The sequence below is a fragment of the Anolis sagrei genome, chromosome 6 (assembly GCF_037176765.1).
Source record: "Anolis sagrei isolate rAnoSag1 chromosome 6, rAnoSag1.mat, whole genome shotgun sequence".
NCBI classification, from domain to species: Eukaryota; Metazoa; Chordata; class Lepidosauria; order Squamata; family Dactyloidae; genus Anolis; species Anolis sagrei.
Window position 1 is genome coordinate 126,080,270 of NC_090026.1, and position 13,570 is coordinate 126,093,839.

The 13,570-nt window shown below is 41.8% G+C and overlaps 1 protein-coding gene across 2 annotated transcripts in view; it reads left to right on the forward strand.

The window, feature by feature from the left end:
• AQP1 (aquaporin 1 (Colton blood group)) overlaps positions 1 to 9,793 on the forward strand; it is a 51,247-nt gene extending 41,454 nt beyond the window's left edge. Inside the window, exons 3-5 of one of the 2 annotated variants that reach the window (XM_060782652.2) lie at positions 1,242 to 1,322; positions 6,728 to 6,844; positions 7,210 to 9,793. In XM_060782652.2, coding sequence (XP_060638635.1) covers positions 1,242 to 1,322; positions 6,728 to 6,844; positions 7,210 to 7,227 — 216 coding nt within the window. In that variant the 3' untranslated portion in view covers positions 7,228 to 9,793. Of the gene's footprint in view, positions 1 to 1,241; positions 1,323 to 6,727 lie in introns of both variants that reach the window. The other variant, XM_060782651.2, reaches the window with a different exon arrangement.
• The last annotated feature ends 3,777 nt before the right edge of the window (positions 9,794 to 13,570 follow it).

A 13,570-nucleotide genomic window follows, 5' to 3' on the forward strand; every position in this document is an offset into this window, starting at 1 on the left:
TCATGATTTTGTCAGTGTTTATTGTCGTCGTCATCATCATCATCATTATCATCATCATCGGGTTATTGTGTGTTTTCCAGGCCATATGGCCATGTTCCAGAAGCATTCTCTCCTGATATTTCACCTGCATCTATGGCAGGCATCATAAGAGGTTGTAAGTCTGTTGGAAACTAGGAAAATTGGGTTTATATATCTGTGGAATGTCCAGGGTGGGAGAAAGAACTCTTGTCTGCTGGAGGTAGGTGTGAATGTAGCAATTGTCCACCTTGATTAACATTTAATGGCCTAGCAGTTTTCAAGGTCTGGTTTCTTACTACCTGGGGGAATCCTTTGTTGGGAGGTGATTAGCTGGCCCTGATTATTTCTTGTCTGGAATCCCTCTGTTTTTAGTGTTGTTCTTTATTTACTGTTATGATTTTAGAGCTACATAAACACCTCAAACAGACAATTCTCTCTCCCACCCTGGACATTCCACCTTTTACTACTTCCCTGCTTAGAGCTGTACCTATTTATCCACTCATATTGCCCCCAGTCATGCAGTGGGTTAAACTCTTGTGCCAGCAGGATTGCTGACCGACAGGTCAACAGTTCGAATCTGGGGAGAGTGGATTGAGCTCCCTCTGTCAGCTCCAGCTCCTCATGCAGGGGTATGAGAGAAGGCTCTCACAAGGATGGTAAAAACATCAAAACATCTGGGCATCCCTGAGGCAACGTCCTTGCAGATGGCAAATTCTCTAACACCAGAAGTGACTTGTAGTTTCTCAAGTTGCTCCTGACATGAAAAAAACAAAACAAACCTCTCAATCGTGCCTATAAATAATATAACAATAGTATAATTTCCTGCACTTCTCTTCAAGATACTAGCTAACAATCAATTTGCAAGTATAGATGAAGTGTTCCTCATTTTTCTTGAGCAAAATCATGCTTAGGTGAAGGTAAAGTTTTCCCCTGACATTAAGTCCAGCGTGTCCGTCTCTAGGGATTGGCGCTCATCTCCATTTCTAAGCTGAAGAGCTGGCGTTGTCCATAGACACCTCCAAGGTCATGTGGCCAACATGACTGCATGGAGTGCCATTACCTTCCTGCTGAAGCGGTACCTATTGATCTACTCACATTTGCATGTTTTCGAACTGCTAGGTTGACAGAAGCTGGAGCTGACAGTGGTAGCTCATGCTGCTCCCCTGATTTGAACCTGCAACCTTTCTGTCCCCACTAATTCTCATTCTTTTTGCCTCCCATAGATTGACTACACCGGCTGTGGAATTAACCCTGCCAGATCTTTTGGATCAGCTGTGGTCACTGGCAAGTTCGGCCAACACTGGGTAGGTCTGAAACCCTGACACTGAAATGGACAGATTGGACAGAATCCTCAGTCTCAATTAGAATGATTTCGGAGCTGTTCGTCCTGATTACAGAAAACCCATGAAATGAACCACATAGGTTTAATTAACTCTACTGGGTCCAGTCTAGCGTCGACTAACAATGGGATATAGGTCATTATTAATCAGAATGGGAACAACGTATTCCCCAAAGACCTTCTGATTTAAGCAGATTTCTAACCTTATTGGGGTAGAAGGATATCTTAGGCATGTGCTGTTTTTAATATATAATGCTTCAAAGTGTTTTTATCTGTTTTGCACCACTAAGTTATATAACTAAATTGCACAGCTAAATGGAGTCTCTCAGCTTGACTCTTCTCATCTAGGGTTACCAAAATAGACCCATGTCTGATCCCACAGCAAGCTGGCTTCAGAAAAGGCAAAAGCTGCACATCACAAGTGTTGAACCTGACTCAACACTTGTTGAACACTGTTGAACACTGACTCAACTGACCGTGCCCTTACCTACAAGAAACACTGCCTGAACATCAAGCAAAAAGTGGGTGCTAGAAACAATATCATACGAAAGCTGACTGGCACAACCTGGGGATCACAACCAGATACAGTGAAGACATCTGCCCTTGCGCTGTGCTACTCTGCTGCTGAGTATGCATGCCCAGTGTGGAACACATCTCACCAAGCTAAAACAGTGGATGTGGCTCTTAATGAGACATGCCGCATTATCACGGGGTGTCTGCGCCCTACACGACTGGAGAAATTACACTGCTTAGCCGGTATTGCAACACCTGACATCCGCCAAGAAGTAGCAGTCAATAGTGAAAGGACCAAGGCAGAGACATCTCCAGGTCATCCCCTGTTTGGGTATCAGCCAGCACGTCAACGACTTAAATCTAGAAATAGTTTCCTAAGATCTACAGAGACACTCGCTGGAACACCTCAGTAAGCGAGAGTCCAAAAGTGGCAGGCTCAAACCCAGAACCTCAACCAATGGCTGATACCAAATGAGAGACTCCCCTCTGGGCACACAGAGGACTGGGCGACTTGGAAGGCGCTGAATAGACTGCGCTCTGGCACCACGAGATGCAGAGCCAACCTTCAGAAATGGGGCTGCAAAGTGGAATCCTCGACATGCGAGTGTGGAGAAGAGCAAACCACAGACCACCTGCTGCAATGCAACCTGAGCCCTGCCACATGCACAATGGAGGACCTTCTTGCAGCAACACCAGAAGCACTCTAAGGGGCCAGATACTGGTCAAAGGACATTTAACCAACTACCAAACTCACACATTTTGTATTTTGTCTGTTTGTTTGCTTTGTTCTGTTAGAAATGTAATATAATTTGACTGGTTGTCCTGACACAACAAATAAATCTAGGGTTACCAGGCAGTAAACACTGTAAGCAACAGGTGAGTTTGTTCTGCAATTGGGATTCAGCAGGTAGATATTTCCATCCCTCTCTCACCCTAGATCTCTCTTGTGAGAAAGAATTGTTTGCCCTCCTGCTCGCAAATGTGTTTTTGGAGATCATTCATGGAAGTAGGTTGGAAACTTCAGTCTACTGACCTGAAGGAGTGCAAACACATCAAGTGTCTCCATTCCAAATATGGGTGTACCTTCATCTGGAACCAGGACACCTATGAGACCCACCTGGAGATGTGTAAATTTGAGGGCCTGAAGGAGTTCTTGCAGTAGAAAGACAACTGCTTCCACAAGATGCAGGTGTCCATGGCCCAGAATTTTGCACCTCAGTAGGAATTCACCTTGCTCAATCACTCCCCAGGAAGCCAAATGTAGTAATAAAGAGTTTATTGATAAAACTCACTGTAAAAGAAAAGAGTAAAAATCCAAATATATGAAGAACCCCCCCCCCCCCAAAACCCAGAGATAAATCTCCAATCTCCATATCTATTTATGGATGAACTAGATACAACTTATAAGAAGTGGCCAGAACAGATCTGAATTAGAGGCACAATTCAGACTTCTGTGAGCTCTGAATTTATATCAATTTCACCCACAAGGAGATATATTTATTGAATTTGATTGATATCCTAGTTTTCTCCCAATAAAGGACCTGAATCAGAATAGCCAAAGCAGGCATGGGCAAACTTGGGCCCTCCAGGTGTTTTGGACTTCAACTCCCCTGTGCAGGTACAACTGTACCAGGAGCTCCAATTTTGTTTGTTTTGCATTTAATGTTTGTTGTAATCCTAAGTTTCAGGGACTCTGCAGATAGGTGGCTTCTTTTAACTGCAATCATAGGGCAAGCCACCTGTCAATTATAATTAGGTTCCCTGGTCCCGCCCCCTTTTTGGGTTTTTGGAGGGAATAGGAGCCTTTTTGGATTAGTCCACACAGGGAAGCCTTTCATGCAGGACGTAATGCCAAGAGCTCCTGTAGAAAGCTTCGTCTTCCATGGCTTGGCGGGGGAGATATACAGCCTACAGCTTGACCAGGGTTATATAGCCCTACAGCTCCTTTGCTGAAGGACTTCAGTCAGCCATCACAAAAACCTCAATTCCTTTTCCCCTGGAAGTTTACAAAGCTCTGCTTGGCAAGGGTCGCTCGCGGAAGCCAGATGTAGTTGGTACCGGGTGCAGGGGCTCCACGTCAACAGAGGCAAAGACAGTCTGCTCAGATTAGGAGTTAAGGATTTCCCCATTAGTTACAGTTATGAAGATAGTGCCTGTTCCCTGTGGACAAGATTGAGAGAGAGCCAATAGACTGTTAAGAAAGCCTTAAAGTACCTGTTTGTTTTCATTAATAAAGAACTTTGTTGAACCTTTAAGCAATCTAGAGACTCTGTTTTAAGGAAATCCATAGGCCTTTAATCTGAGGCAGCCCCGGCGTCCCGTTGGGCACACAGAAGTTATGTCCTGTCTACAGTCTTATGCACAGGCCCAGCATGCGATAGCACATCCCCTGATTTTCATCAACTCTTTTTTGGATGTTTGGTTGTTTTGACAGATCTATATCATAGCTATGATCTACATATTTTGCACCTTGCTTTGCTTTATTGACCCCTGCTGCTGCTTTTTTGGCACAGGGAGGTTTCTCTCTCTCAGTTGAATTGGCACCATCTAGTGTTTAGTCTTGCAGTTGCAAGCTAAAACAAAAACTGAGCTCCGCTTTTCAACTGATTCAATTTTCTAACCGTGGTCCAGCCACTAAGTTATGCATATTCAATCTTTTGGCTCCCCTGGGCCATATTGGAAGGTGAATTGTCTTGGGCCACACACTGCTGTAAAACTGAAGCCATGCTTGCATACAAATAGCAACACAATTCCTCTTACACTATATTTTATTAGTTAATTTTGACAATTTTTCCTTCCTTCAGGCCAAACGATTTGTAATTACAGACACTCCCTGAGTTACAAGCATTCGACTTACAAACGACTCATAGTTAGGAACAGGGGTGAGACACCAGGAAATGAGAGAAATCTACCTCTCGGAAGGAAAATTCACTCCTGGGAGAGATATTATGGGGGGGGGGGGGGAATGTTAGGAATAGTGGGAGTTGAAGTCCAAAAAACTCGGAGAACCCAAGTTTGCCGGTGACTGCTTTATCCATTGACAGCTCTATCAACGCCTTGTTTACATCCAGACTGGACTATTGAAATGTGCTCTATGTCGGGCTGCCCTTGAAGACAGCCTGGAATTTTCAACTGGTACAAGGGGCAGCACCCAGGCTCCTTACTGGAGCAAACTATAGGAAGCATACAATGCCCCTATTAAAACAGCTTCATTGGTGCAGATAAATTACCGAGCCAAATTCAAGGTGCAGGTCATGACCTATAAAGCCCTAAATGGTTCAGGCTCCGCCTATCTCTGCAATTGCACCTCCTTCTATGAACTGGTATGAACTCTAAGAACTTCCAGGGAGTCCCTCCTCTTGCTCCCACCACCGTCACAAGCACAGTTGGTGGGAACAAGAGAGAGGAACTTCTCAGTGGTGGCCCCCCACCTCTGGAATGCCCTCCCCAGGGAAATTAGACAGACCCCATCCCTCCCCTTTTTTTCGTAAGAGCTTGAAGACCTGGTGGTTTCAACAAGGCTTTGAGAATGACTAGTTCTAGCTCAGCCCTAGACATTGTTGAATATGGCCTTATTTTTCCTATCAATTACCCAGGTCACTTCCTCTGATAGGCCCCAGAAATGAACAGCCATAGACCTGTACCTATTGTTGTTGTTGCTTGCTATAGACTGCACTTAATTCCTGGACTGCCTAGAATTTTTGAGCTTGCACTAATCTCGACCTTTTAAATTGCCTTGAACAGGCAGGATTACTTTTAATATATATGTGTTATGGCGACAATTTTTATGCTTATATTGTTTTGTTAATCTTATGGTTATGTTGTTTACTCTGTATGTATTGATAATGTTACTTGGGAAAAGTTACAACAACACAAGCACAAGCTGCTGGAAATGTAAAGAAAAAGAAGGTTCATCCTTCCACATGTGGTGGACCTGTAACAAGGCTAAAGAATATTGGAAAGAAGTACAGGAAGAACTACAAGAAATTTTGAAGATAAATATTCCATGGAAAGCAGAGTTATTTTTATTAGGAATGCACAATCTAGAAATAGAAAAAAATACGGACAAACTTCTGTTCTTAATGACAACTGCAGCAAGGATCTGCTACGCAAGAAGATGGAAACAAAGGGAAATACCAGACAAAAATGAGAGACTAACAAAAATACTGGAGATCAAGAATATGGATTAAACTCACCTTTTTTATATCAAGGAGCAAGGGAATAAATATGCCAAAAACAACAGACCTCACTACCTCTGAGGATGCTTGCCATAGATGCAGGTGAAACGTCAGGAGAAATGCCTCTAGAACATGGCCCTATAGCCTGAAAAAACCCACAAGAACCTAATGCCAGAAACAAATTGGGAAAAGGTTACCGAATACTTCAAACAAAGAAATAAAAAGATTTTGATCTAGTAAAAGAAGAGAGGAAGAGAAGGAAAAAGGAAGAAAAAGAGTTGAGAGGAGAAGAAGAAGAAGACACGAATCAGAGGTTGGAAGGGAGGAAGAGGAAAGAAGGAAAGAAATTTGACCTCTGGAAGATACCAGGAAGCCAAAACATATTTCTTGTTACTAATTCCTTTTTATATATTTTCTTATTTTCTATTTTTTTCTTTTTTCTTTTCTTTTCTTTCCTTCCTTCCTTCCTTCCTTCCTTCCTTTATTTTATCTTATTTTAATTATAAGCTAAATACTCAATAAAGATTATATTTTTAAAAAAGATAATGTTACTTGAAAACCACTCTGAGTCCCCTTTGGGAGATGGAGCGGTATATAAATAAAGTATTATTATTATTATTATTATTATTATTATTATTATTATTATCAAATGCACTGAACCTTTGATTTCTCATTTCAGATCTTCTGGGTTGGCCCATTACTCGGCGGAGCCAGTGCTGCCCTCATCTACGACTTCATCCTGGCTCCCAGGAGCAGCGATGTCACCGACCGGATGAAAGTCTGGACCAGCGGCCAGGTAGAAGAATATGACCTCGATGCAGATGACTCCAGAGTGGAGATGAAACCAAAATAAAGGAGAATCAAAACAGGAAGATAATGAAAAAAAAAACCCCAATTTCTGAAGGGTTTTTTTTTTAAAAAAAGAGAAAATATCAGTATTATAGACTCTTTGTAAACAACAAGCAGTTCTTCCAAATGTTTTTATAATTCATTAGAGTTTTCTTTCCATATTTCTTTCTCTTGTTCTTTCTCAACTTCTAGATCTGTTGCAAAACGGGAGGGGTAAAAATGATTTTATTTTTCAGTAAATGTGAGTTACAAATTTATAGCATTTCAGTTGTCAATATTTGTATTCAAAGGATGTGTCTTTTCCTAAAACAGATAAGCACAGAAGGATAATGTCCCTGTGAGCGGCCTAATTGGAGTCGGAAATGAGTATTGAGCCGAGGCGCCGGTGGAGAAAAGGTCTTGAGTTTCAGTCTGAGGTCCAAATTCTATGAAAGAAAAAGACCATGGAAACATCTTCGTACTTCAGGACTTATCCTGTGCAAAATTTGCATGTGGTGGTTTTGTACAAAACGCAGCATTTTCTGCATACTGGACAATGTTTTCTGTAGGAAATATGATATTTCAATGCAGAATTGTTACTTCCAATTTTTTTGTAATTGAAGACTTATTCTGCACAAAATTCTGCACACAAATTAGTTCTTCAAGTTCCTCTCCTGATCCAATTAACTGCTTCCTCGGCTACAATTTAAACTAATTTAAAATAGTAGCTGATAAAATGATGATTAGTAGTCATTAAAATGGTTGATAAAATGTAAACAGACCAGGAAGTTTCATTACGAAGTCCCTATTGGCGTCAACACAAAATTCAGAAATGTTTAATTTGCACAGAAACATTATTTTACATACTGAAATGAACATTTCTGCACTGAAATATTATCCTTCAAGCAGAAAAGGCCATTTTCCTGTGCAGAAAATGCTGCTTTCTATGCAAAATAGCCACATGTGAATTGTGTGCAGAATAAATCCCAAGTTGCAAATAGCCTTAGAATATTATGTGGTTACCATAGACATTCTTGCAGCTGGAAGGAAATTTCTGAAATTGTCCACTGCTAGCTTCAAGAAGAAATTAAGGATGCATCTGCATTGCAGAATGAATGCTTTTAATCTCCTGGAGTATAAATATGAGGGTTGAATGAAAAGTAATGCCTCCACCTTCATTACTTGGGTTTGGATGGGAATATTTTAATAAATCAAATGCAGAAATAATCCTCAGAATGTGCTCGTTAACTACCACTATTCACTTTTCCACATAATCACCAGACAATTGGATACATTGCTGCCAAAAATGAACAAGTTTTCTGAAGCCATCACTAAAGAAGTCAACACTCTTTTTCCGCAACCAGCGTCTCACAGTTCTCTCAATGTCTTCATCAGAAGCATAATGATGTCCCCACAGATCTTCTTTCATTATCAGGAACAGATGGAAGTCAGATGGTGCTAAATCTGGACTGTGTGGAGGATGTCATACGGTGGTGAGATCCAGTCTCTGAAGTTTCCGATAGCCAAGCAAAGCAAGAATGTGAACACACGTTCTTGTGAAAGGCCAATTATGCTTGAAATTTATCTCTGAGTGATATGTTGATTGTCCTGAATCAATCTGTCAACCTGGTTGCTGTCACAGGACATCCAACTCTTTGTTTGTCACGCAAGTCAGATGTCACATGTTCCCACCTCAACATCTTTGAAGTTACTCATCCAGCGACGCACAGTACTCACATCAACACAAATCACCACAAATAAACAGCTTGCATTCTCTGATGGAATGACACCTTTTGCTGTCAAAAATTAAATGACCGCATGCTGCTTAAGTCACATTGACTTCCCACCAAAATGGAATTGTAGAGGAGAGTCTACTGAACAAGCCAGTACTTGACATATTCCAATACTGCCATCTGTTGAGGAGTTACGAAGGTGGAGGCATTACTTTTCATTCAACCCTCTTATTATTACTATTATTACTGTTTGACAGAAAAGATTAAACATTTTGGAAAACTGCAAATCCCAGAATTGCCATAGCAGTTAAATTTGTATCAAACGGCATTGATTCTGCAGTGTAGATCCACCCATGGTGAAGAATTCCTACTCCGTATCTGTTCCTGTCCCGACAGCTCTGCTTTTGTTAATCTCTCAGGCAAAACTATGCAAAAACAACCCTTTTCCCTACACTTTGCTAGCTAATATTTGGAATTTCAGGGACAACATAATGCAAAGGAAATATATAATCTAAATGGCCACTATCATTAGGCATTTGTTCCTAGATACTGTCTTTTATTTTAGCGATCCGTTTTGTTAATTATGACATATATGTATGATTCTAGGGAGTCTGATTTTTCCATAGACATGCAGGGTAGAAAAAAGCCACACCAAAAAGGTAAAAAAAAGATATTGATACTAGAAGTGTAGAAGATATTAACATGCATCATAGAACATTAACTTTTTTTGTATTATGGATGTAAACAGTCACAACGTTATTTTGTACTGAACCAGAAAGGATGTCTCAATGTACCAAGACTTTCCAAAAATATGCAACCCAAGTTGACCCATGCCTATTCTATAGCATTGGCTCATGGCAGTTAAAGTGGTTTCAAACTGCATTAATTCTACAGTGTAGACAACCCTTCTGTTTTATATGTAAAGAACCAAACCTATTTCAGTTCACACAACCTATTAGGGATGTAATAGCGAAGATATATTGACCTTCACGAACCAAAAGGGCTCTAAGTCTATACTGGAAATATTTCCACTTCTGTGTATGAACTATTAGAAGAAGCAAGCAGAACATGTTCCTAGTTATTTCTTAACTATCTTTGACATGGTATTTTGTGTCACGTGCATGTAAATATGGTGTCATGACTGCATAAGTGACTGGCTGAAAAATAAAGAAAACTTGTGCTTACCGCTGGGAAGGTCGGACCTTTGTTTGTTGGTTTGTCATCTCGTGGAAGGTTTCATTACTCGCTTTGGCATCTAGTCAAAATAATTAAATTGTACTTAAGGGCCATTCAGCTCAATGATTTGTATTGTCAGAGCCTTTCATGGCTGGAATCATAGAATCCAAGAGTTGGAAGAGACCTCATGGGCCATCCAGTCCAACCCCCTGCGAAGAAGCAGGAATATTGCATTCAAATCACCCCTGGCAGATGGCCATCCAGCCTCTGTTTAAAAGCTTCCAAAGAAGGAACCTCCACCACACTTTCGGGGCAGAGAGTTCCACTGCTGAACGGCTCTCACAGTCAGGAAGTTCTTCCTCATGTTCAGATGGAATCTCCTTTCTTGCAGTTTGAAGCCATTGTTCCTTGTCCTAATCTCCATGGAAGCAGTAACAAGCTTGCTCCCTCCTCCCTGTGACTTCCTCTCACATATTTATACATGGCTATCATATCTCCTCTCAGCCTTCTCTTCTTCAGGCTAAACATGCCCAGCTCCTTAAGTCGCTCCTCATAGGTCTTGTTCTCCAGACCCTTGATCATTTGAGTCGCCCTCCTCTGGACACATTCCAGCTTGTCAATATCTCTGTTGAATTATGGTGCTCAGAATTGGACACAATATTCCAGGTGTGGTCTAACCAAAGCGGAATAGAGAGGTAGCATTACTTATCTAGATCCTATTGATGCAGGCCAAAATCCCATTGGCTTTTCTTGCCACCACATCACATTGTTGGCTCATGTTTAACTTGTTGTCCACGAGGACTCCAAGATCTTTTTCACATGTACTTCTCTCGAGCCAGGTATTGTCCCCCATTCTGTATTTTTTGCATTTCGTTTTTTCTGCCAAAGTGGAGTATCTTGCATTTGTCCCTGTTGAACTTCATTTTGTTAGTTTTGGCCAATCATCTCTCTAATCTGTCGAGATCACTTTGAATTCTGCTCCTGTCCTCTGGAGTCTTGGCTCTCCCTCCCAATTTGGTGTCGTCTGCAAACTTGATGATCATGCCTTCTAGCCCTTCATCTAAGTCATTAATAAATATGTGTTTTTTGGGCTGTATGGCCATGTTCCAGAAGCATTCTCTCATGACATTTCGCCTGCATCTATGGCAGGCATCCTCAGAAGTTATGATGTCTGTTGGAAATGAGGAAAATGGTGGAATGTCCAGGGTGGGAGAAAGAATTCTTGTCTGTTTGCTGTTGGCCAACTGAAACATTCACACCTACCTCAAACAGACAAGAGTTCTTTTTCCCAACCTGGCTATCATTCCACAGATATATAAACCCAATTTTCCTAGTTTCCAACAGATCTCACAACCTCTGAGGATGTCTACCATAGATGCAGGTGAATCATCAGGAGAGAATGCTTTTGGAACATGATCATACATCCCAGAAAACAAACAACTCAATGATTTGTGTCAACTTGCATTCAAAATCTCAGTATTACCCTATATAGCAGGCATGGGCAAACTTGGACCAGGATGTGGCACAGCTAGTTGGGAGCTGCATTAAATCACTACTGACCAAGAGGTCATGAGTTTGAAGCCAGCCTGGAGTGAGCTTCCAGCCATTAGTCTAGCTTGCTGTCGACCTATGCAGTCCAAAAAAAGTTGCATCAAAGTGGTGTCATCTGCATATCTAAGATTGTTAATGTTTCTTTCAGCAATTTTTACCCCAGCCTTGCATTTGTCAAGCCCCGTACATCGCATGATGTGTTCTGCATACAAGTTGAATAGGCTGGGTGAGACATGATGGGGGCCATATATAAATATGTGAGGGGAAGTCTTAGGGAGGAGGGAGCAAGCTTGTTTCCTGCTGCCCTGGAGACTAGGATGCAGTGGAACTATGGCTTCAAACTACAGGAAAGGAGATTTGACTTAAACATGAGGAAGAACTTTCTAACTGTGAGAGCTGTTCAGCAGTGGAACTCTCTGCCCCAGAGTCCATTGGAAGCTCCTTCCTTGGAGGCTTTTAAGCAGAGGCTGGATGGCCATCTGTCGGGGGTACTTTGAATGCAATTTTCATGCTTCTTGGCAGAATGGGGTTGGACTGGATGGCCCATGAGGTCTCTTCCAACTCTATGATTCTATGATTCTATGGGAAAAAAACAACACAAGAAGAAAAAATGCAAAACTTAAACTTGACTCTTGTGCAACAGAGTTCATGGAAAAAACAGCAACTTCAACACAAACTTTCAAGTAATACAGTTCATGAAATGCTTTCCATCAGAAAATATATCTTCACCCAATCTTCATTTCTTGCTCATGGAGAGAGGATGGAAGACAAACTTGCCAGCCTCAAATATATTGCAAGCCAGGAGCTTACTCTGAGTAAGCTCAGAGGTAAATATTCAGTAAGCCCAAAGACATACAACAAACTCTCCCCAGTTATATCCCTTTGGGAATGGCACAATCTTGATCTTAATTACCCCAATTACTCAACCTGTAGATTGTAATCAACTAGAGCAGTGGTTCCTAATCTGTGGGTCCTGGGGTGTTTTGGCCTACAACACCCAGAAATTCCAGCCAGTTTACCAGCTGTTAGGATTTCTAGGAGTTGAATCATAGAATCATAGAGTTGGAAGAGACCTCATGGGCCATCCAGTCCAACCCCTTTCTGCCAAGAAGCAGGAATATTGCATTCAAAGCACCCCCGACAGATGGCCATCCAGCCTCTGTTTAAAAGCTTCCAAAGAAGGAGCCTCCACCACACTCCGGGGCAGAGAGTTCCACTGCTGAACAGCTCTCACAGTCAAGTTCTTCCTCATGTTCAGATGGAATCTCCTCTCTTGTAGTTTGAAGCCATTGTTCCATTGCGTCCTAGTCTCCAGGGAAGCAGAAAACAAGCTTGCTCCCCCCTCCCTGTGGCTTCCTCTCACATATTTATACATGGCGATCATATCTCCTCTCAGCCTTCTCTTCTTCAGGCTAAACATGCTCAGCTTTTTAAGCCGCTCCTCATAGGGCTTGTTCTCCAAACCCTTGATCATTTTCATCGCCCTCCTCTGGACACATTCCAGCTTGTCAATATCTCTCTTCAATTGTGGTGCCCAGAACTGGACACAATATTCCAGGTGTGGTCTAACCAAATCAGAATAGAGGGGTAGCATGACTTCCCTAGATCTAGACACTATGCTCCTATTGATGCAAGCCAAAATCCCATTGGCTTTTTTGCCGCCACATCACATTGTTGGCTCATGTTTAACTTGTTGTCCACGAAGATCTTTTTCACACATACTGCTCTCGAGCCAGGCATTCCCCATTTTGTATCTTTGAATTTCATTTTTTCTGCCTAAGTGGAGTATCTTGCATTTGTCACTATTGAACTTCATTTTGTTAGTTTTGGCCTGTCTCTCTAATCTGTCAAGATCATTTTGAATCCTGCTCCTGTCCTCTGGAGTGTTGGCTAAAATACTCTGGGGACCCACAGGTTGCGAACCATTGAACTCAAGGGAGTTTTTTTCCCTCTTCACACACACATGGTAGTGATCTCATGGGAACTTAGCCATGTACCTTAATAATCCAGTGGTGCCGAACTGGCAACACAGGAGAGTCAGGAATCTTTCCTGCCTTTATAGCTGCTGGTGGTCAAAACCATCCTGGGGCCATTTAACACTCTGAATTGACCCCAAGATGAAGGGTCGGTGTAAATGTGCCCTTGGGCTGTTCTCAAGTCCTAAATCATTGCTATCACAGTTGCTATTTTCCAAAACAGAAAGGTCAGTGTTGGAGAACAAATTGACTTGAAGG